This window comes from Salmo trutta, chromosome 18 (assembly GCF_901001165.1).
Source record: "Salmo trutta chromosome 18, fSalTru1.1, whole genome shotgun sequence".
NCBI classification, from domain to species: Eukaryota; Metazoa; Chordata; class Actinopteri; order Salmoniformes; family Salmonidae; genus Salmo; species Salmo trutta.
The window spans coordinates 44,672,550-44,697,360 of record NC_042974.1 but is presented as its reverse complement, the minus strand read 5'-3'; the positions used below and the strand labels follow the sequence as shown (position 1 = coordinate 44,697,360).

The following is a 24,811-nucleotide window of genomic DNA, read 5'->3' as shown; positions in this document are numbered from 1 at the left end:
CCAAAAAAACACGGAAAACACAAAAGCAACATACACTGTGAACGACATACACTGACAACTATCCGACTGTATGGCTTACTATTCGTTTTAAATATCACATACAAGAGACATGAAAACTTTGTATTTTAAATAGTTCACACTTACTTGAGTTCCATTCATTGACACCATAGAGTCGCTGCAAGCCATAACTATCTGATGATGACAATTCAGTGACTATAGGCTACCTCTACGGAATAACCTAACTATTGGAATGGAACTGGCACAGATCCTCTTGTTTAAAATAAACTTTACTTTCATTAGTTTTCCAAAATGTCACTGTTTTGGTTGGTGATTTTCACTACTTGATGTGTCTAATTTACTACTTCCGCATGATTCCTCCGAATCAGCAGACCCAATACGGAAACGCGCTAATACTGAAATTATGGGCCGTCAGTAGTTACCACAGTCACAAAGTCGTAACTATGTCTAAACCCTGCCTGTTTGTACAATTTCTCTTCTAACGCTAACCTTAACCACACTGCCAACCTTATGACTAACCGTAACCTCCAATTGAGACCAAAAAGCACATTTTTGTTTTAATAGATTTTTACAATAGGCTATAAACTTTTTGGTAAAAATGACTTTGTGGGTGTGGTAACTAGTGACAAACGAAATTATGACACCATGCGCTTGGTTGTCATTAGTTACCACAGAGTCAAAATTGGCTGGCCTATCGTAAACATTCATCAAGACAAATGTAAGGTTATGGTTAGGCAAAGGTTTTGCAGTGTGGTTAAGGTAAGGTTTACATTCAGATTTTAATAAGATACATTTGAGAAAAACGGCGATACATAAATATGACTTTGTGGCTGCGGTAACTCCGTTGTGTTTTCAACTTCTATTGGAGAGCTCAAAACTAGGACGTGCACTAGTGAAGATTTTAAGAGTTAAATAATGGCTAAATAAAATATTAAAAGTTCTCATCAGAATCAGCAGACAGTTTAAAGAGATTACATTTTGAAGAAGAACGCATCTGGAACAGGTGGAGGTGATTGATAGAATCAAAACACTGTACGCCTAATCCATTCACATCAGTACAATCCTATAGGAAATCATCAGTGTTGTAGAATACAAAACTTGCTCCAAAACGACATATGGGATTTACACTTTCTTGATAAGTGTTTTTGCTTGCTTGGTGTTTACTGGGGCAGACACGGCGCCAGAACGAATAACTTGGAAGGGCATTTGAATTCCATTGTCTGGCCCGTTTTTTCACGGGATCTCCTATGTGTGCACGCGCTTTTGCGTTAACCCTTTTTTAAATGGGTGTAATTGTAAAGACCATGGACAGCTCGTGTGTTTCAAGTGTGGGGAAGCTTACAATTTATCCTAGAATTTCTACCGATCTGCGTGTCAGTTAGGATTATTTTTATATGCACATTTTCATGGAACAGTTTCATTTCAATAAACATGTTTCCGTTTCTCAAAATCATTGTCACGTGGTTAATCATAGCAATCTAAAGTAAAATTCTAAAAATCTAAAGGTTAAAATTAGACTATGGAAAGAGCACTAGCCTCTGCCATACTGACACGTCGATACACTTGTGATTTGATCCATTAGCGGCTAAAGAAATGAGAGCATAGAACTCAAAGATAGCCATTATCAACTAAGTAAAATGCATAGGCCTAAAGCCGACAAATGAAAACACTATATCCTGATGAAAATTCCGGTTATGTCAATCTTTCTATCTGTCTTGACTTGAGCTATTGTCAGTGACGTTCAACATTGTATCAAATCATCACAGGGTCCAGCCAGAAGCTGTCGCTAACTTGCAACATGTTATCAACTAGCCTATTCCGGGCTCTCAAAGTTTCCCCCGCCAGTGAGCTCGGGAACGAAAGCTGTTTTTTATGACGTTTCCACTGGATATATGGGATCATCAGATCATTATATTGTGTGCTCTTTCACACTGAGGCTTGGTGATTATCAAGACCGGGAGTTGGAAAGATTTTTCAAATACTGAGGAACTATCATTCCAAATGTATGTTAAAAAAAATATACGTGTTTGAGGCGAAGAAAAAATGTGTGGTGTATGTGCTGAGTTAAGACAATCAGAAATAAGACATTGACAAAATGGGCACTTATATGCATGCATTCTGGAGAGAGACGCACCATATCTTCGCCACACATCCCTCCCCTTCTTGTTGATGCAAAAGTTAAAATTATACTCAAGTCACATTATCTTCACACATATTTTAGAAGCTTTTCAATGACAGCCGCAACTCAATCAGCTAGACCTATTGCCACGCAAACACACTTGTGATTCGAAACAATCCACAGCAAATAGTTTTAAATACGCGAATGATCCTCTGTGGCTAAGTCATGCTCCCTGGTGAAGTATTTTAATGATTTTATTTAGACAGGAGTAATTATAGAATTTTGGGGAAACATCAATTTACTTTAGGACAATCCACCATCCTAACAGTGCACTGTGCACCCGCCAACTTTCCTATCCAATTCGCAAGAGGCTGAAACCAGAGAGCTGTATATAATGATGAGATGCTCATGTCTCCGCCCTAACAATAGGAGTCTTTGTCCCAAAGGCGGGAAGGCAGGATAAAAACTTTGGTCTGCATATTATTCCCATAGAAACGCATTGGGTTTACACTGGACATATTTTGAGCCCTCTCGCTTCGCCTCTTCCTCTTTGCTGCAACTATATTTCCGGAGAAAGCAACAGAGCGAGCAAAACAGCGCCCCTCTATATGTAGCCCATGTAACTGATGCTGTCAGGCCAGAAATAGTATGACATGCAATACTCTTGGTCCAGACAGCATCAGATGCATGGTCTACACATACTGAAACAGAGGGGGTTGTTTCGCTCGCTCGGATGCTTTAGCTGAGATTGATTCGGCTTTCTTTCGACGCGGGACCCTTGTCAAATAAATGATCAATATTTCAGTATTTTATTTGGACGGGCAAGGAGATACGGTAGTTCGGGCAAAGCCCCTAAGCCTCGTCCATAACGCCGGCCCTGTACTGGGGTCAATTGGTATCAGCTGGTAGCCTGATTCGGCAGCAGTTGTGATAAATGAATTAAACTGTTTGAAGTAGGCTATATGCTTTACCTGAAACTAGGTTTGTTCACCACATATTATCTAAATGTTCTATAATTATAAGCTGAGAGATATAGCTGGGAATTGTGACAGCCTACCATGCATTACTGAAGCCACATATTAGTACACATTATCTATGTATGCCTACCTAAATATTGGGAAGATCACATACTTAATGACCACTCCCGCCACTGGCACAGGTTGAGTGAAGTTCATGGTGCACCCACATAGAATTTGCTTTCCATTGATCATTTAGCTATTTGATTTTGAATTTTAGGACTCCTTTAGATATCCCTAAAAAAATGTTACAATTATTTGACAAAATATTAATTTTGGCCTTTACTACAATAGCCCATAGAAACGCATTGAATATCACATTCATAAATGGCAAAAAAGACAGCCAAAAAATGTGAAGTGTCTTGTCCTATATATATATATATATAGTCACGCCCTGACCTGAGAGAGTCGTTTTTCTCTGTTTGGTTAGGTCAGGGTGTGACATGGGGTGGGCATTCTATGTGTTGTATGTCTATGTTGTTTTTTCTTCATTGGCCGAGTATGGTTTCCAATCAGAGGCAGCTGTCATTCGTTGTCTCTGATTGGGAATCATACTTAGGCAGCCTTTTCCCCACCTGTGTTTGTGGGTTATTATTATTTCTGTGTGTGTATGCCACAGTTGTGCTGTGGCTCTTGCTGGTTATTGTTTTGGTTCAGTTTTCTTCAAATAAAGATGTGGAATTACCGGCACGCTGCGCCTTGGCTCATTTATGACAGGGAATTTGAGGACATTGAACGTGACATATATACAGTACCAGTCAAAAGTTTGGATACACCTACTCATTCCAGGATTTTTCTTTATTTTTACTATTTTCTACATTGTAGAACAATAGTGAAGACATCAAAACTATGAAATAACAAGTATGGAATCATGAAGTAACCAAAAAAGTGTTAAACAAATCAAAATATATTTTAGATTTGAGATTCTTCAAAGTAACCACCTTTTGCCTTGATGACAGCTTTACACACTCTTGGCATTCTCTCAACCAGCTTGATGAGGTAATCACCTGGAATGCATTTCAAATAACAGGTGTGCCTTGTTAAAAGTTCAATTGTGGAATTTCTTTCCTTCTAAATGCATTTCAGACAGTCAGTTGTGTTGTGACAAGGTAGAGTTGGTATATAGTAGATAGCCCTATTTGGTAAAAGACCAAGTCCATATTACGGCAAGATCAGCTCAAATAAGCAAATAGAAACGACAGTCCATCATTACTTTAAGACATGAAGGTGCGTCAATCCAGAACATTTCAAGAACTTTCAAAGTTTCTTCAAGTGCAGTTTCAAAAACCATCAAGCGCTATGATGAATCTGGCTCTCATGAGGACCGCCACAGGAAAGGAAGACCCAGAGTTACCTCTGCTGCAGAGGTAAAGTTCATTGGAGTTACCAGCCCAAATAAATGCTTCACAGATTTCAAGTAACAGACACATCTCAACATCAACTGTTCAGAGGATACTGCGTGAATCAGACCTTCATGGTCGAATTGCTGCAAAGAAACCACTACTAAAGACATCAATAAGAAGCAGAGACTTGCTTGGGCAAAGAAAAACGAGCAATGGACATTAGACTGGTGGATATCTGTCCTTTGGTCTGATGAGTCAAAATATGAGATTTTTGGTTCCAACCGCCATGTCTTTGTGAGACACAGAGTAGGTGAACGGATGATCTACGCATGTGTGGTTCCCACCATAATGCATGGATTAGGAGGTGTGATGGTGCTTTGCTGGTGACACTGTCTGTGATTTATTTAGAATTCCAGACACACTTAACCAGCATGGCTACCACAGCATTCTGCAGCGATACGCCCTTCCATCTGGTTTGCGCTTAGTGGGACTATCATTTGTTTTCCAACAAGACAGTGATCCAATACACCTCCAGGCTGTGTAAGGGCTATTTGACCAAGAAGGAGAGTAAAGGAGTGCTGCATCAGATGACCTGGCCTCCACAATCACCTAACCTCAACCCAATTGAGATGTTTTGGGACGAGTTGGACCACCGAGTGAAGAAAAAGCAGCCAACAAGTTCTCATCATACAGTATGTGGGAATTCCTTCAAGACGGTTGGAAAAGTATTCCAGGTAAAGCTGGTTGAGAGAATGCCAAGAGTGTGCCAAGAGTGTACAAAGCTGTCATCAAGTCAAAGGGTGGCTACTTTGAAGAATCTCAAATATTAAATATTTTTTGATTTGTTTAACCCTTTTTTGATTACTATATGATTCCATATGTGTTATTTCATTGTTTTGATGTCTTCACTATTATTCTACATGTAGAAAATAGTAAAAATAAAGACAAACCCTGGAATGCATAGGCGTGTCCAAACTTTTGACTGGTAATGTATATATAAACTCAGCAAAAAAAGAAAGGACCCTGTCTTTCAAAGATAATTCGTAAAAATCCAAATAACTTCACAGATCTTCATTGTAAAGGGTTTAAACACTGTTTCCCATGCTTGTTCAATGATCCATAAACAATTAATGAACATGCACCTGTGGAACGGTCGTTAAGACACTAACAGCTTACAGACGGTAGGCAATTAATAAGGTCACAGTTATGAAAACTTAGGACACTAAAGAGGTACTTCTACTGAATGAAAAACACCAAAAGAAAGATGCCCAATCCCTGCTCATCTGCGGGAACGTGTCTTAGGCATGCTGCAAGGAGGCATGAGGACTGCAGATATGGCCAGGGCAATAAATTGCAATGTCCGTATTGTAAGATGAGATCTGCGGGTGTCATGTCTACCGCTCCCTCTCTCTGGCGCTCTACGTCGCCAGTTTATTCATTATTATGCACACCTGCCACCAGCGTTACGCACACTTCATGAGACTCACCTGGACTCCATCACCTTCCTGATTACCTCAACCATATCCTTCACTTCTTTTAGTTGTGTCCCCAGGCGTTATTGTCTCTGTTTCTGTGTTTCATGTCTGTACGCTACTTGTGTTTTTTGTTTTGTTCCATGTTCCGTTATTTATTAAATTCACTCTCTGTACTTACTTCTCAATTCTTAGCGTATATGTTACAAAATAATGCCTCCCCAAAGGGAAGCAACAGGGATTTACTGGTGACGTTGGGTCCAAGTGCTGTGGCCGAAGCAACCGTGGATGCCTCAGCCGGCTCGACAGGTTCCCAAGTCTCGGCCGGCTCGTCAGGCTCCCATACGTCGGCCGGCTCGTCAGTCTCCCATGCCTCGGCCGGCTCGTCAGGTTCCCATGCCACGGCCGGCTCGACAGGTTCCCATGCCTCGGTCGGCTCGACAGGTTCCCGTGCCACGGCCGGCTCGACAGGTTCCCATGCCTCGGCCGGCTCGACAGGTTCCCGCGCCTCGGCCGTCTACAGGTTCCCGCGAACTCATCCGGCTCAATAGGTTCCCGCACCTCGGCTGGTTCAACAGGTTCCCACGCCTCGGCCGGTTCAACAGGTTCCCGCGCCTCGGCCAGTTCAACAGGTTCCCACGCCTCGGCCGGCTCTACAGGATCCCGCGCCTCAGCAGAATGATCCTCAGGACCGTCCTTCTGGTCGGCGTCCTGCGGCTGGAGCCGCACATCAGATAGTTGGAACTGTCACGTCTACTCCCACTCCCCCTCTCTGGCGCTCGACGTCACCAGTTTATTCATTATTACGCACACCTGCCACCATCGTTACGCTCACCTGTGCTTCATGAGACTCACCTGGACTCCATATTATTTGATTACCTCCCCTATATCTTGCACTGTTTCTGTGTTTCATGTCTGTACGCTACTCGTGTTTCTTGTTTTGCTCCATTTTCCGTTATTTATTAAATTCACTCCCTGTACTTGCTTCCCGATTCTTAGCGAACATGTTACAGCGGGCCTACAAAACAGGGGCCTGCGGGCCGCCACTTGCCCATCCCTGTCATAGAGCAACTTTTTTTATTTGCTTAACATACAACATGTAATGTGAGTTTACCACATCAGTGACAGGCTTCATTAATAAGTGTGTCAACAATGTCATCCTCACAGTGACCATACATACATATCCCTACCAGAAGCCATCCACACTGAGCTAAAGGCTAGAGCTGCCAATTTCAAGGAGCGGAACACTAATCTGGACACTTATAAGAAATCCTTCAATGCCCTTCGAAGAACCATAAAACAGGCAAAACGTCAATACAGGACTAAGATCGAATCTTAGTACACCGGCTCTGACGGTCAACGGATATGACAGGGCTTGCAAAGTAACACAGATTACAAAGGGAAACACAGCCGCGAGCTTCCCAGTGATGCGGGCCTACCAGATGAGCTACAGTTGAAGTCAGAAGTTTACATACACTTAGGTTGGAGTTATTAAAACTCATTTTTCAACCACTCCACAAATTTCTTGTTAACAAACCATAGTTTTGGCAAGTCGGATAGCACTTTGTGCATGACACAAGTAATTTTTCCAACAATTGTTTACAGACAGATTATTTCACTTATAATTCACTGTTTCACAATTCCAGTGGGTCAGAAGTTTACATACACTAAGTTGACTGTGCCTTTAAACAGCTTGGAAAATTCCAGAAATTATGTAATGGCTTTAGAAGCTTCTGATAGGCTAATTGACATCATTTGAGTCATTTTGAGCTGTACCTGTGGATGTATTTCAAGGCCTACCTTCAAACTCAGTGCCTCTTTTCTTGACATTATGGGAAAATCAAAAGAAATCAGCCAAGATCTCAGACAAAAAATTGTAGACCTCCACAAGTCTGGTTCATCCTTGGGAGAAACGCCTGAAGGTACCACGTTCATCTGTACAAACAATAGTATGCAAGTATAAACACCATGGGACCACGCAGCCGCCATACCTCTCAGGAAGGAGACGCGTTCTGTCTCCTAGAGATGAATGTACTTTGGTGCGAAAAGTGCAAATCAATCCCAGAACAACAGCAAAGGACCTTGTGAAGATGCTGGAGGAAACAGGTACAAAAGTATCTATATCCACAGTAAAATGAGTCCTATATCGACATAACCTGAAAGGCCACTCAGCAAGGAAGAAGCCACTGCTCCAAAACCGCCATAAAAAAGCCAGACTACGGTTTGCAACTGCACATGGGAACAAAGATCGTACTTTTTGGAGAAATGTCCTCTGGTCTGATGAAACAAAAATGTAACTGTTTGGCCATAATGGCCATCGTTATGTTTGGAGGAAAAAGGGGGAGGCTTGTAAGCCGAAGAACACCATCCCAACCGTGAAGCACGGGGGTGGTAGCATCATGTTGTGGGGGTGCATTGCTGCAGGAGGGACTGGTGCACTTCACCAAATAGATGGCATCATGAGGCAGGAAAATTATGTGGATATATTAAAGCAACATCTCAAGACATCAGTCAGGAAGTTACAGCTTGGTCGCAAATGTGTCTTCCAAATGGACAAGCATATTTCCAAAGTTGTGGCAAAATGGCTTAAGGACAATAAAGCCAAGGTATTGGAGTGGCCATGACAAAGCCTTGACCTCAATCCTATAGAAAATTTGTGGGCAGAACTGAAAAAGCGTGTGCGAGCAAGGAGGCCTACAAACCTGACTCAGTTACAGCAGCTCTGTCAGGAGGAATGGGCCAAAATTCACCCAACTTATTGTGGGAAGCTTGTGGAAGGCTACCCAAAATGTTTGACCCAAGTTGAACAATTTAAAGGCAATGCTGCCAAATACTAATTGAGTATATGTTAACTTATGACCCACTGGGAGTGTGATGAAAGAAATAAAAGCTGAAATAAATCATTCTCTCTACTTTTATTCTGACATTTCACATTCTTAAAATAAAGTGGTGATCGGAACTGACCTAAGACAGTGAATTTTTACAAGGATTAAATGTCAGGAATTGTGAAAAACTGAGTTTAAATGTATTTGGCTAAGGTGTATGTAAACTTGCGACTTCATCTGTAAATGCCTTCTATGCTCACTTCGAGGCAAGCAACACTGAACCATGCATGAGAGCACCAGCTGTTCCCGGATGACTGTGTGATCGTTACATTTACATTTTACATTTTAGTAATTTAGTAGACGTTCTTATCCAGAGCTACTAACAGTTAGTTAGTGCATTCAACTTAAGATAGCTAGGTGGGACTAGGGCTGTGGTGGTTATGAAATTTTGTCAGCCGGTGATTGACAAGCAAATAACTGCCGGTCTCATGGTAATTGACCGTTAATTAACATAAACACATTTAGCATCTGCTGGCTTCCACGTATAGGCAACAAGCCACTGATGCAGGCCTTAGGAACATCTACATTTTACAAAGTCTAATAAATCCATAAAATGTAGCCTATACCATCACAATAAATCCATTATTTATTTTAAACAGGTCTAAAAAAAAACATGATATGAAGAAAATGTGGTCTATTTAAGAACAGAATAGCATACTCTGAGTTGTCCTTATGTTAGTCCCTGATTCGCCTATGCCATATGGCTGTGGTCTACACTAGTTCATTTAGCAGACAAGATTAGCTTAGAATTCCGTGGAATCATTTTTTATTACTTTATAATACAGTGAGGGAAAAAAGTATTTGATCCCCTGCTGATTTTGTACGTTTGCCCACTGACAAAGAAATGATCAGTCTATAATTTTAATGGTTGGTTTCTTTGAACAGTGAGAGACAGAATAACAACAAAACAATCCAGAAAAACGTATGTCAAAAATATTATAAATTGATTTGCATTTTAATGAGGGAAATAAGTATTTCACCCCCTCTGCAAAACATGACTTAGTACTTGGTGGCAAAACCCTTGTTGGCAATCACAGAGGTCAGACGTTTCTTGTAGTTGGCCACCAGGTTTGCACACATCTCAGGAGGGATTTTGTCCCACTCCTCTTTGCAGATCTTCTCCAAGTCATTAAGGTTTCGAGGCTGACGTTTGGCAACTCGAACCTTCAGCTCCCACCACAGATTTTCTATAGGATTAAGTTCTGGAGACTGGCTAGGCCACTCCAGGACCTTAATGTGCTTCTTCTTGAGCCACTCCTTTGTTGCCTTGGCCATGTGTTTTGGGTCATTGTCATGCTGGAATACCCATCCACGACCCATTTTCAATGCCCTGGCTGAGGGAAGGAGGTTCTCACCCAAGATTTGACGGTACATGGCCCCGTCCATCGTCCCTTTGATGCGGTGAAGTTGTCCTGTCCCCTTAGCAGAAAAACACCTCCAAAGCATAATGTTTCCACCTCCATGTTTGACGGTGTGGATGGTGTTCTTGGGGTCATAGGCAGCATTCCTCCTCCTCTAAACACGGCGAGTTGAGTTGATGCCAAAGAGCTCCATTTTGGTCTCATCTGACCACAACACTTTCACCCAGTTGTCCTCTGAATCATTCAGATGTTTATTGGCAAACTTCAGACGGGCATGTATATGTGCTTTCTTTAGCAGGGGGACCTTGCGGGCGCTGCAGGATTTCAGTCCTTCACGGCGTAGTGTGTTACCAATTGTTTTCTTGGTGACTATGGTCCCAGCTGCCTTGAGATTATTGACAAGATCCTCCCATGTAGTTCTGGGCTGATTCCTCACCGTTCTCATGATCATTGCAACTCCACGAGGTGAGATCTTGCATGGAGCCCCAGGCCGAGGGAGATTGACAGTTCTTTTGTGTTTCTTCCATTTGCGAATAATCGCAGCAACTGTTGTCACCTTCTCACCAAGCTGCTTGGCGATGGTCTTGTAGCCCATTCCAGCCTTGTGTAGGTCTACAATCTTGTCCCTGACATCCTTGGAGAGCTCTTTGGTCTTGGCCATGGTGGAGAGTTTGGAATCTGATTGATTGATTGCTTCTGTGGACAGGTGTCTTAGGGAGTGCTCCTAATCTCAGCTTGTTACCTGTATAAAAGACACCTGGGAGCCAGAAATCTTTCTGATTGAGAGATAATAACAACAACATTTTTTGTTGCTGTTATTATGTCTCTCACTGTTCAAATAAACCTACCATTAAAATGATAGACTGATCATTTCTTTGTCAGTGGGCAAATGTACAAAATCAGCAGGGGATCAAATACTTTTTTCCCTCACTGTATGAAGAATACAATTGAACAAAGGTGAATAAAATAGAAGGATATTTTCTCAAAGATTTGAGGGTGTGCAAACGTGGCTATTCTGTGTTGAGTGTTAACAAAGGAATAGGTCCTCCCATATGCTTAATTTAGAGTTATTTCAAATCCAATTTTATTGGACACAAAGACATCTTTAGCAGATGTTATTGTGGGTGTAGTGAAAGGCTTGCATTTATGCAACTTCAGTTGTGATACAAATGTTGGGCAATATGTTTTGATTTTTTATATATTCTAAGGCTGCATGATGCAACTCTAATGATGAAGTTTAAAAAGTCTCATGAAAGGCATGAGCTCTGCTTTGTTTTTAGCGCAGGCTGTACACACTTCATCAGTCTCTCACTCACAATTTGCACTTGATAATGCCTCGAATTTCCCGGCTGCATCCCCTTTGTGTGGCTGTAATGCCCCCTAAAATGTCCATGCCTTTTGCGGCCTGTGACCGTTGTGCCCTTGGGCTGAATATAATCATTATACTTCCCTTCTCCCAGCTGTGTGCCGAAGCACCTCTCACTCACATGGCTCGCCGTCACATGATCGGGTCTTTCTCACAGGCTACAAGTGAAGACAGACTCATTGGGGAGGCAACTGCACGCGTCCTTATCCAATTCCGAGGCGCATATTGAAGATATTGGAAGAACTGTCCACATTTACTTTTCGTCAGCCAACAAGATGAGTAGGCCTAACAAATAGCAAAAGCACTAGCCTATGCCAATCTACTATCCACCATAGTACAAAAATTGACTTACTCTATTCTGTGCGAGAAATAAATATTGCAAACATAGTCTGGGACGGTTGTGGGATTCGATAGATCCTAAATTAATACAACCACTAACATAAAAAAAACTGTTTTAAGCAACGAGCCTGATGCAACAGATGATAACATTTAGCTTAAAATGTTGATAAACGTTCTTCACATTATAAGCGCAGCAATGTGCACACGGCAGTAAGCACGAGGTTCCGTTAGCAAGAAAACACCATTCTCAAAAGTGACCACAAATGTGATTATGCATGTATGGCTTTCATTATAAAGGTGCATTTTTATGGTGAAAATTAGCTTCCTCAATCTTGAAACTCACGCGCTGAATATGTATGCCATTTAGGATCTATACCCGTTGTAAAACGGATTAACGTGCTTCATTTTAAGAAGTTATTTGGACATTTTAGTTGTGATAGAAAACAGCAAAACATATAGGCATATGGGCTAGGTTACATGAGGTGTGCGACTATGATTTGAAAAAGTCAACAACAAAAAAATCATGCACTGTTTGCCTGGGCATCATTCACAAGTGATAATATATAATTCACAAGTGATAGGCTAATATTGTCACCCAAAACACTATTCTTGATTTAATGTTTTCTTTACATATACTAAATAATATGTGTGAATTTTTATTTTATTTAGAATGGACCATTATCATGCACCTGTCTCAAAACAGGGACAGCGTAAAAAAATACATGTCATCTATGCACTTAAATAGTGAATGGAGGAGGCTTTTCACGTGGTTCATTTTCATTTCAGTCAAGTAGGCTATACTCCTGTTGTAAAGAGAAGCAATGTCCTTAATATTATAAAAGTTGAGAAATAAATATAGTAGGCCTAGCCTATAGAAAGCTGATGGGATCCTCCTCTTTTTAATAGAGGCCATCAATCTGTTCTCACGCAATCGCATAGCCTATAGAAATGTTGCGCAACATGAGCTCACGGGCTTTCATGAAGTGTTTTATAGAGTGCGGAGTACCAGTCAGTTAGCACGTTTGTGGTGGGGGGGCTGGGGGGGTCAAGTGCAAGTTTTGTTTCAGGAAATCAAGGTGAGGAGGGGGTTTATTTAAGATAATCTTCGAAGAGGTAGGGTTTCAGGTGCTTTTGAAAGATATGCATGGACTAGCTGTCCTAGCTTCAGGGGGAAGCTGGTTCCACAAATGGGATGCCAGAACAGAGAAGACCTTGGACTGGGCTGAGCGATAGCTGCGGCCAACAGCGAGTTGCAGTAGTCCAGAAGGGAGATGACAAGTGCTTGGATTAGGACTTGTGCCGCTTCCCAGGTGAGGTAGGGTCGTACATTACAGATGTTGTAGAGCATGAACCTGCAGGAGCGAGTCATTGCTTTGATCATGCTCTCCATAGCCGATGTGAGTAAGACCTTTAAACAGGTTAACATTCACAAGGCTGCAGGGCCAGACAGATTACCAGGACGCCAGTGGTGGCTGCTGAGGGGAGAACGGCTCATAATAATGGCTTGAACAGAGCGAATGGAATGGCATCAAATGCCATGATACCATTCCACTCATTCCGCTCTGAGCCCGTTCTCCTCAATTGAGGTGCCACCAACCTCCTGTGCAGGACGCATGCTCAGAGAGCCTGCGCTGACCAGCTGGCAAGTGTCTTCATTGATATTTTCAACCTATCCCTGACCCAGTCTGTAATACCTACATGTTTAAAGCAGACCCTCATAGTCCCTGTACCCAATAACACAAAGGTAACCTGTCTAAATGGCTAGAGCTTCAAATTCCTTGGTGTTTGGCGATTAGGCCTGGCTCGCAGTCGGCGTTCCAATTCATCCCAAAGGCGTTCGATGGGGTTGAGGTCAGGGCTCTGTGCAGGCCAGTCAAGTTCTTCCACACCGATCTCGCCAAACCATTTCTGTATGGACCTCGCTTTGTGCACAGGGGCATTGTGGGTGGCACGTAGCCTAGTGGTTAGAGTGTTGGGTCAGTAACCGAAAGGTTGCAAGATCGAATCCCCGAGCTGACAAGGTAAAAATCTGTCGTTCTGCCCCTGAACAAGGCAGTTAACCCACTGTTCCTAGGCCGTCATTGAAAATAAGAATTTGTTCTTAACTGACTTGCCTAGTTAAATAAAGGTAAAAAATAAATTCTAAATTGTCATGCTGAAACAGGAACGGGCCTTCCACAAACTGTTGCCACAAAGTTGGAAGCACAGAATCATCTATTGTATGCTGTAGCATTGAGATTTCCTTTCACTGGAACTAAGTGGCCTAGCCCGAACCATGAAAAACAGCCCCAGACAATTATTCCTCCTCCACCAAACTTTACAGTTGGTGCTATGCATTCGGGCAGGTAACGTTCTCCTGGCATCCACCAAACGCAGTCTACTCTCCTGGCATCCACCAAACGCAGTCTAGTCCTTCGGACTGCCAGGTGGTGAAGTGTGATTCATCACTCCAGAACATGTTTCAACTGCTCCAGACGGCAATGGCGACAAGTTTTACACCACTCCAGCCAACGCTTGGCATTGCGCATGGTGATCTTAGGCTTGTGTGTGGCCACGGATACCTATTTCATGAAGCTCCCGACAAACCGTTATTGTGCTGACATTGCTTCCAGAAGCAGTTTGGAACTCGGTAGTGAGTGTTGCAGCTGAGGACAGATGATTTATACGTGCTATGCACTTCAGCACTCAGTGGTCCTGTTCTGTGATCTTGTGTGGCCTACCCCTTCACGGCTAAGCTGTTGTTGCTTCTAGACATTTCCACTTCACAATAACAGCACTTACCGTTGACCAGGGCAGCCCTAGCAGAAATTCGATGAACTGACTTTTTGGAAAGGTGGCCTCCTATGAAAGTGAAAGTCACTGAGCTCTTCAGTAAGGCCATTCTACTGCTAATGTTTGTCTATGGAGATTGCATGGCGGTGTCCTCGATTTTATACCCTTCAGCAACTAGTGTGGCTAAAATAGCCGAATCCACTAATTTCAAGGGGTGTCAAAATATTTTTGTAAATATAGTGTATGAGCACATAAGCAGGTCAACATGGCTTCTATATAGGCCTAACCTACTTGAACTCATAAAGAGGTGTAATAGCATTTTGTTATAACAAAACCCCTACACAGGTGGACCTATTGAGTGGACGATGGAGCTATCCATGTTGGTGATTCAGAGGGTATGTTAGTGACGTCATTTTAGAACCTCCCAGACGCGGAAAATCGTCTATCTGCTCTCCCCAGTTCAAGCTCTTGAGGCTCAACTGCTGGAAAACTCACGCGCGCTACATTTGTAGCCTACTATGTCCCATTATAGCGTATTGTAACAATGTAACTGATAAATGTATGGAGCGATATGTGCATTGCAACATTAGTTAACAAAGGATTACGTTTGCTCAGTGTTTTCACAGATCTGTCGTTTCACTTCGGAACATGTTGTTGTTAGCCTTTTATGTCAGGTAACGTGGTTCTATGCGCTCTTTTTCACCTTTTCCCTCTGATAAAAATGTGTAGGTCTGTTCTTCACCGTGCATGCTTTTTCCTGGAAGATAATCCTTATTTATTCTATTTCCATTGACTGAGAAGAAGCTATGATAAAACACATCGCTTTGGGAGGTGTCCATGGTAGGCTATGGGCAACTCATTCCGCAAAATCATTGGATGCAAGAATAAAATAATGGGTGGTGAGATAGCTGATATGCTTGACTAGCCTACTACAGAAAAGTGTATAAATCATTATGCACACCAAAAAAGCAAAGAGCCTTCTATACAGTCGGAGACACACTCGCTGACTGTGCATAATTGAAAACGTATTTAACGTTTTTCATGTTTAAAGTATTCAATTATGTTATTCCTAGAGGCTTGTATAATTCAAAGACTCCCTCTATAAAATGTTAAATCTATTTCTAAACTCAATTTAATATCATATTTGTTATGTTGCCCTCGCTGTCGCACCTCTGCCAAAGAGGCATATCCCAAGTGCATTATTCCTATAGTGCAAAGCTGAAAGTCCAACTCACAGCCCAGGCTAGCCTACTCCCGTTCTGCTGTAAATAATTATATTTACATCTAGGGAGTGATTCATAAAAATGTCGCGTTATGAAATATATGGGGACATTTAAAACGTTCTATTTAAATATCATGAATTGTGGCCACGAAAAATGTGTTCCCATTTAAGGGTAATACTGAGTATTTGGTGTCTGGTGTAGAAGCTCATTCGTCATACGGACAATAGAGGGGTTTCGCCTGACGCTGGGAATTTATGGTTGCCCTTCTTTGCCCTAATAACTCACATATTGTGTCACAGGCTGACAGCCCTTGCAGAAAACAGCTAGGCTGCTGTTATCAATCACATATCTTTGCATATTGTGAAACTTTCTCACCCTGTTTTACCTGACAGACTCAACATTTGGAGGAATAGAAAGAAAGGGCCGTTTGCTCATTCTTGTTTTCCTTTAAAGTCCACAGCCTTTCAGGGTCATGAAAAAATATAATATTTGTCAGACACTTTTTTGCTTAGTTAGTTTCCACTTTGTAGGTCTATTACTACCAAAATAAATGTCACAATGTAATTGAATTTATTTGTTTTTATTGTTTAACTTGTCAGACTACTGTTAAATATTAATGACCGTTTTGTGCACATAGGGTAATGAGGAAGGCATTCACAAATTACACTCAGTAAAATATTATGGTCTAAAATGTTAACAATAAATCAAATCAAATCTAATGCCATTGTAGGCTATGCATCATATTAAATGTAAAATACATTAGGCTACAATGTAAATTCATTTTCGATATAGCCTTTATATTCTAAGCCTCAAAATATAAAACATTGATATGATAGCAGTTTATATTATACAACTGCTATCATATAATGCTAGCCACTAGGCCTATATGAAAAGGCTACAATAAATTGAGCTTCGTGTGAATAGGCCTATAGGCCAATGTCAAAAGTGACACTTGTAATATCGTAATGTAATATTCTAATATTCTGTCTATAATTCCTATATAAGGTTAAACTATCAATTATGTAGCGTACATATTTTACACTAGTTCTATTTTGTATTTTCGCTTCCCAAAAAACGTCCCATTAGGCTATCATATAACGCCAAATATTATATCCTATAGTTTTCCTATCCCCTGTCAACCAGTGTCCCTCAATTCTTTGAAGGCCTAAAATAAATGTATTTACTTTTCCAGCTGTTTTTCTGCCCCCTGTGACCGTCCACTCCAGGTTTTCTTGCTCTCCAATGACCTGTCAAGCGGATTACCGCAGAGAGAGATTAATGGTAGAGGCGGGTTGCAATAATAATCGTTTTGTTTGAAGTGACAACTTTGATAGGCGTTGATTTACTTACAAACTGATAGGCTTTTAATTGAGCGCCTCCATTCCGATTGAGATGAAAGGAGGCCCCGCATTGAAAAGCTACCCGATTGCCCCCGAGCCTCAATACTGATTAGCCATCTCAGCGGTGAAGAGTTCAAGGTATTTTAAACTTCTTTTCTCAGCACTCTGACACACAATTTCTCTTTTCTTTTCTCTTTCAGTCACCCCTCTTTTCTCCCTCTTAAATAAAATAAATCATTTTCATTGTATGTAGGCCTAAATAAAATCGAGTTGACATATAAAATGTCTGGACCAGTTTTTTGTTCCCTTTTCTTTGTCATTTTATTGGGGATATAACCATGTGCCAGAGGCAAATGGCAGGTTTTTACGATACGTTCAGAGATACGTTTGCATCTGCGGGAAAGTGGTTATTGTTTGTATTGCTGAAAACCCAGGCCATTATGTTTGACTTAGTAAATGTGAAACTTAGGCTACATGTTAACATGTGTTGGATACGATTGGCACCTGTCCAGAGTGACTTTTCTATGGGGAACTTTGCCCCCCCACTAACTGTGTTGTTGTTCTAAGTTTTTAAAAAGTATTCTATATAGCTTGCTAAGCAACACTACTAGATTGACATTTAAAAACACGTTCTTGTCAGAAGGAATGGGGCACAAATTTGCCTTTATACTTTATTTTAACAATGAAGCAAATTACATTAAAATGTATTGAATTGTAGGCTAATATTAGCCATAAAGTTGCATTTATATAAACTTATTGAAGTCCATTAGGGCATACCAAGTATTGTCCTTAGGCAGGAACATGAACATCGCTCTGGATAAGAGCGTCTGCTAAATGACGCAAATGAAATATAATAGTAGACATTGAACTATTTCTGAGAAATTAACAAACATCCGAGCACTAAAAGTTCATGGCATCTTTTGAGCCGTTTGGGACACTTTCTTTGTATGAAGTATTTGACAGGAAGGGAAAAAGTTTACTTAAATAGTCCTGTGAATCTGCGACAGAGCGGGTTCTTCGGTCGCTATGCCTGCGTTAGTCCTTATAAAATCTGGTTAGCCTCGTCCTTTCATTTTCTACTCAAAATCCTTATTAATTTGCAAATACCGTCCTAAATTCCATGGACACTATAGGCTATGGAGAAGTGGCATAGTCTAGCGCGTCGCTGTCTACCTATTGTCGATGCTTATACAAATTGAATTTAACACGAGGATGATTTATTTCGTCCAAATGAAGTGTCTCTTTTCTCAGATGCCTCTCTCTCTCTCTTTCCATTTGTCCTTTTCCCCATGCAGCCACGCTCGCATGTAATCATCTACAATAGCTGACATAAATCAAGGCAGGATTGACAGCCACTGACAAATACCTGATTGATTGCGGTGGAGCAGAATTGACAGTTGACGGAGGCGTGAAGATAGAAATAGAAGGGGGGTGTATATTATACTGAAAACATGTGACATTCACATACCTCCATCACTGCATTGGTCTGTTCCTGTCAACGCTTGTCTGATTGGGGAATTCAAGCTGAAGTAGTTGATCTTCTGGTTGTGGAATATAATTTATATAGGAACATGTCTGTAAACTAAGATACAGGCTTGTATTGATTGATTCAAGATCTTGGTAATATAGCTCAAAGGGTGCCGAAAACATTTCTTATTAGTGCATTAGTCTCTAGAGAACAAACTAATAATTAGGCTATTTAATGCAGGCTATAAGTTTCATTAATACATTTCCCAACTCCTAAAAATCATGTAGCCTATATGCCTTCCAGTAATAACCATTACCACGTCGCCTACCTCTACAGCCAAATACGTTCACTGTTTTGAAAATGTCAGAAAGACTACTATTTCCAGACTTGGGTCTATATACTTTTTTAGACATTGAAAAAACAAAACAAGCCCAGCCTCAATGCTGGTGAGAGTCCGTGAGAGCGCACACAACAACCCAACTATTCCTCCTCACTATCTCCTCCCCCGAGCTGTCAATATAGAGGCGCTTACAAAGAGGCAACGTCACATCCCCTTGACCCTCCAATCACCTCGGGGTCCCATTTGATTGGAAGGCGGCAAAGGCTTTAATCTCGGACTAATTCAGATGCTTTTGAAGTGAACATTTCTACCAGTTCGTACTTCGGGAGTATAGAGCGCGGACAAGCCGGGAGACACAGAACGCGCTATGCCCATGGTGAAAGACGCAGCCACGGATCCGCGATAACCTCGCACTCACTCTCTTCTACCTTCTTCCTGCTTACCAACCGCACCTTCTTCGTTTCCTCTCATTATACGGATTATTACACGCAATATCACTCTCTTGATTTTCGAAAGAGGTTGTATTTGCTTTTCTTGATGAATGTGATAAATGAATTACCGACTAATTTCGTGAGAATTGGGACATGATCACATCGCCCTCGGTATCTGCTCTGAGAAATCGTAGTATTCATCTAGTCTGGGAGAGCATCGACTCTCGGAATATCATCAACAAGCCTTTTCTTCACTCCGTTCCCCCGTCGGACCATCTACGGCAAGCTAACAGAGTCCCCATCAAGGTTTTGAAAATGCTTACGGCACGATCAGGACACATTTTGCACCCAGAGTATCTTCAACCGTTACCATCTACCCCGATTAGCCCTATTGAGGTAAGATTTCAAAAAGACTAGTAGAATGAATGCTTCAAAGTTTCATGTTTGTTTTGTAAGCATTACACATAGAAACAGTTATCCCGGAATGTAAGACATGGAATAGCATAAAAGAAAACACATATTTATTATATTGAAGTGGAAATGTGGGCTATTCTATTATAAAGATGACTGGTAAAGGAAATTGTTATGAATTTAGGAAATGGGAATCTTAAATCTAATCGTAGAGCGCGGCTATTCTCGCGTAAAAGCTGCGCATTGCGCACAATTAATTTGGATAAGGACTCGGATATTGCGTTTCTGGTTGCATTTCGACCAAAAGTCCTATATTGTTTGAGATTGTTTGTATATATAGTACTCGATTTGTAAATTATAGGTCTTGTTTTCTCTACAGCTAGATGCTAAGAAGAGTCCGTTGGCACTGCTGGCGCAGACATGCTCTCAAATCGGTAAACCGGACCCCCCTCCCTCCTCCAAACTATCCTCTATTACATCAAATGGATCTAGTGACAAGGAGTCCAAATCCGGTCCATTAAAAATGAGTGACATCGGTGTGGATGACAAATCCAGCTTCAAACCCTATTCGAAACCGTCAGATAAGAAGGACTCGTCCTCCGGCGTCTCGAGTGGAGAGAAGACTGGTTTCCGAGTGCCGAGCGCCACCTGTCAGCCATTCACGCCACGGACAGGCAGCCCCAACTCTAGCACTTCTGCCTCGCCCATGCCGTCAGAGGGGAAGTGTGGAGACAGGGAGGACAAGAAAGATTCAGATTGTAATAAAAATGGCACAACGGACGGATCTGGAACCACTAACAGCCACAGCAGGATAAGCGTGAGTTGCGGTGGAATTAACGTGGAGGTGAACCAGCACCAGGAGACAACGCCTGGGTCCAAAGCCATGTCTTCGGAATCCTCCTCTCTAACCTCCGTTTCCTCTGCTTCCGGACTCGGGTCAGGACTTGTAGCCCCAGTCTCTCCTTACAAACCGGGTCAGACAGTTTTTCCCCTGCCGCCTGCTGGCATGCACTACCCCGGGAGTTTAGGGGCCTACGCTGGTTATCCCCAACACTTCCTCCCTCACGGCGGGAGCCTGGTTAACGCACAGCTGGCCAGCATGGGCTGCAGTAAGGCCGGATCCAGCCCCCTGGCCGGGGCCTCTCCACCCTCCATCATGTCAGCCAGCCTGTGTAGAGACCCTTACTGCTTAAGTTACCATTGTGCCAGCCACTTAGCGGGCGCTGCCAGTGCCTCTCAGCAGTGCCACGACAACGCAGCTGCCGCGGCCGCCAACGCGATGAAATCCGGGTACCACCACATGTACCCGACACACCTTTTGCACGGCATGCACTCCTCTCCGCAGTCGTTCAGTGGACATCCTTTGTACCCCTATGGTTTCATGCTCCCCAACGACCCCCTTCCTCACGTCTGTAACTGGGTGTCGGCGAACGGACCCTGCGACAAGCGTTTCTCCTCTTCCGAGGAGCTGCTGAACCACCTGCGGACGCACACCGCCTTCACCGGGGCGGAGAAGTTGATATCGGGTTACCCTAATTCCTCATCTTTAGCTAGTGCTGCGGCTGCTGCGATGGCATGCCACATGCACATGCCACAGTCAGGAGGCCCTGGAAGCCCTGGGACACTGACGCTGAGGAGTCCGCATCACGCGTTGGGACTAAGCAGCCGTTACCATCCGTACTCCAAGAGCCCCCTGCCTACCGGAGCCCCTGTCCCTGTCCCCGCAGCCACCGGGCCATACTACTCCCCCTATGCCCTGTACGGCCAGAGACTCACCACAGCATCAGCGCTGGGATACCAGTGAAACACACTTGACTTTTGAAAAGTTTATAGTTATAAAAATGCAAATATAAAGACTTTTATATCAACGCTCAACCTAAGGGCGGGATCCGTGAACTCGGTATTTATTTATGTCGGCTGAAGGCGGATGATAATAGCTACAAATGGAAGACATTTGAGAGACTCAAAGTGCATTATGTTTAAACTGAACTCTATAGGTAAAGTGAAAACACACATGGTAGAATACTAATAGGCTAAAATAAGGGTTTTCATTTCGATGTTCATTTGAAATTGCTATGATTGTATTGTTCTTATTTAATGTCTCATTGAGAAGAGAATTATTTACATGCATGTTTGTTTCTTAAAATCCCAAATTGTCCACATCATTTTAAATTGTTGTTATTTTTCAGGTGTATACCATGGAAAGAGAATTGGTATTTTTTTTTGTATGTATTCTGGAAAAATAAGAAACAATTCTGTTCCATATTTCCGTGTGCCTCCTTTTATGATTATAACAATATCTACATTTTTAACATGCTATTTCATTAAACGTTTTCTGGTTTCATAAACATTTTTAATGGACATCATGAAATGTGCTGATTGGGAGGTTAATCTTATTAACTGGTTGCCTATACAGAATAACTACAACGTTAATTACGAGTAGGGTACGTTTTTAGAAAACTTTATTTCTATTGGGTAGGCTAAATGCTATTTTTTAGTATGGTTCATTGTTTCTGAACTATATAGACCTCATTTAAATGCTTGAACGTTGAAACACGATAGGCTTTTAAAACTAAACACACAACTTCGAATGCAATTTAGATAGACATTTATTTCAACAGTAATATAGCAGAACATCGTGGTTGTGTGCACGATCCAAAACGGGATACATCCATCAAAAGCATGTTAATAATTGTTGATTGCAGATGTACTTTGACATTTATTTCTGTAGTGATTTAAGCAGGTGATTTCCAAATAAGTCTTGTTGGCTATATAGAGTTTTATCCCTAACTTCAGTATTTGATGATGCACAAATGATGTCTCTCGACATTGCCTGTTTTAATGGTTCCCTCAGCAACAAACCGATAGCGCCTCCGTTTGAAATGCGTTTAGGCTATGTGCTGATCTATCTACATTTAATTTATAATATATTGTTTCAATATTCACTAGTCATTTAAGATGCATTCATTATGAATATACCATAGCCTACTGAAAACAGAAGGCAAAACTCTAAAATGCTTTTCAATGCATAGGCCTAAGGGAATTACGTTGTCTAGGACTACTTATTGAACGTTGCGCATAACTAATTTTTAGAATGTCTCTTTCAATAATCTAACAATTTCCACGTTGGCCCCACTTGAATATAGTTGGTGGAAAATGACTGATTTTAGAGACATAACATTGGTGAGTGATTCTCAAAGATTTAAAGGAGTATTTGTCTTGCCTAGTGTCAGATGAATGTGTTCCAGAGTTCAGAAAGTTCTGGACCATTTCAAAATGCCATGATCAATAGTTTAAACTAACGAATGTTATCACACAAACTTCTAAATATCCACCCGACTGTACTCAGGCCTATAATATAATTAAAAAGCGAACTAATTCATAAATATAAAACATGCATTGTAGGCGATTCATAACTTGAATTTAAACAGGTTTGCATTTCGGTGGTATTTTTTTTATATAGAAATGAATCTATATAGGCGTAACTGGCTTAAAGGCGTAACTGCTTCTTTGCGCTGTATGGAAATGTTAAAAGTGTAGCCTGGCTTCCTTTTGCTAAGTTTAACGTCACACAATATTCAATTGCATGGTTATAGACAGTCTATTACTACAGTAATTAATCATGCCTTGATTATTGCATTTATCAGAGAAAAGCAACCACATTTTTAAAGAAATAAGTCGGCATATAGGTATTGCTTTTCACTGAATATTTCCACACCAGGCCTACGAAATGGGCCAATGCCCGAGATAGGAATAACATGTTGCAATCAAGAAATAGGTTATATTACTCAAATACCAATAGCTAATGGGTTAACACTACAAGTCCACATGATTCATTCATGTTTTAAATTGCATAATTGGGAAACTTGGAAATGGTGGAATTAAATCAGAAGTTTAATTATTTTCATAAAAAAAAATATGTCTTTGTGCCACCCTTATCAAACACATATGTTGTGTCTGAATATATAGTTGACAGGCTAGGCCTATAAATCTTTTATTCCTGTTCTTAGCTGTCAGTGTAGCTAGCTGAGAATAGCTTCAAGCTAAGGCCAAGATATTCTCCTCTACCGGCACAGACTGGTGTGAGGCGCAATGTACCATTTCCTTAATTCTGTGTGAAAGGCGAGAAGTCACACACAGTGGGCGTGTCTGAAGTGACAGGCTACAACAGAGAACAACAGCCCTAGAGCATTGATCACTGCCACACATCTATATCTATTGGCTCATCTGTCCATCAAACGCTTGTGTTTCCACTTTACATCTATAACTCATGCAAATACATAGCTATACTCTGGAAATGTTCTTGAATATGAATGAAGTATTTGTAAATGATTTTGGCCTCTGAATGATAGCTACAGACATCCACCCTGTGGTTGGTTATTTAGCTGAATACCATATCCCAGAGATCTCTCCTCCTGTTTCACCAACAGCTATAGTCAAACTCAACTTCGTTCTGTGTGTGTGTTTGTGTACATGTGTGAGTTTGTTTGTGTGCATGAGTACGTTTGTGTACATGCATGCATGCATGTGTGTGAGTCTGTGTGGAGGCCCACACACAACGCCCTAAACTGATGTAATGATGGTGAAAGGGAGCGATTTCCATTTTTACCCACATCATGGTGGCTGTGTATGGAGGTCCCCGGTGGAAGGCAATTTATCATGTCCCCCTCCCCTGGCCTGTCACTGGGTGAACAGGCAGGCACATGTGTGCATGAATTACCAGCACTACCCCCTTCCGCTGGCTCACAGTGTGTAAAGCCAACAAGCAGAGGAGAAAAATGACTTTGCTACAGCATTAGTGCTTCATACCAGTAGTACATTCATTTAGCATTGTACTAAGGCTCAAAACTGTCTGAAAGGACTATGAGATTATAGGGAGGAGAGAACAGTCAGATTATAGCACAGTG

At 41.7% G+C, this 24,811-nt stretch overlaps 2 protein-coding genes across 3 annotated transcripts in view; one reads left to right on the top strand and one right to left on the bottom strand.

The window, feature by feature from the left end:
• Window positions 1–19,226, bottom strand: part of lrmda (leucine rich melanocyte differentiation associated) — a 408,401-nt gene extending 389,175 nt beyond the window's left edge. Inside the window, exon 1 of one of the 2 annotated variants that reach the window (XM_029698721.1) lies at window positions 18,723–19,226. In XM_029698721.1, the coding sequence (XP_029554581.1) occupies window positions 18,723–18,728 (6 nt within the window). In that variant the 5' untranslated portion in view covers window positions 18,729–19,226. Of the gene's footprint in view, window positions 1–144; window positions 391–18,722 lie in introns of those variants that run through there. The other variant, XM_029698720.1, reaches the window with a different exon arrangement.
• A 47-nt stretch (window positions 19,227–19,273) lies between these two features.
• znf503 (zinc finger protein 503) lies at window positions 19,274–22,252 on the top strand. Its single transcript, XM_029698719.1, has 2 exons — window positions 19,274–19,889; window positions 20,284–22,252. The coding sequence occupies exons 1-2, from the start codon at window positions 19,647–19,649 to the stop codon at window positions 21,706–21,708; spliced, it is 1,668 nt and encodes a 555-aa protein (XP_029554579.1). The 5' UTR covers window positions 19,274–19,646; the 3' UTR covers window positions 21,709–22,252.
• The last annotated feature ends 2,559 nt before the right edge of the window (window positions 22,253–24,811 follow it).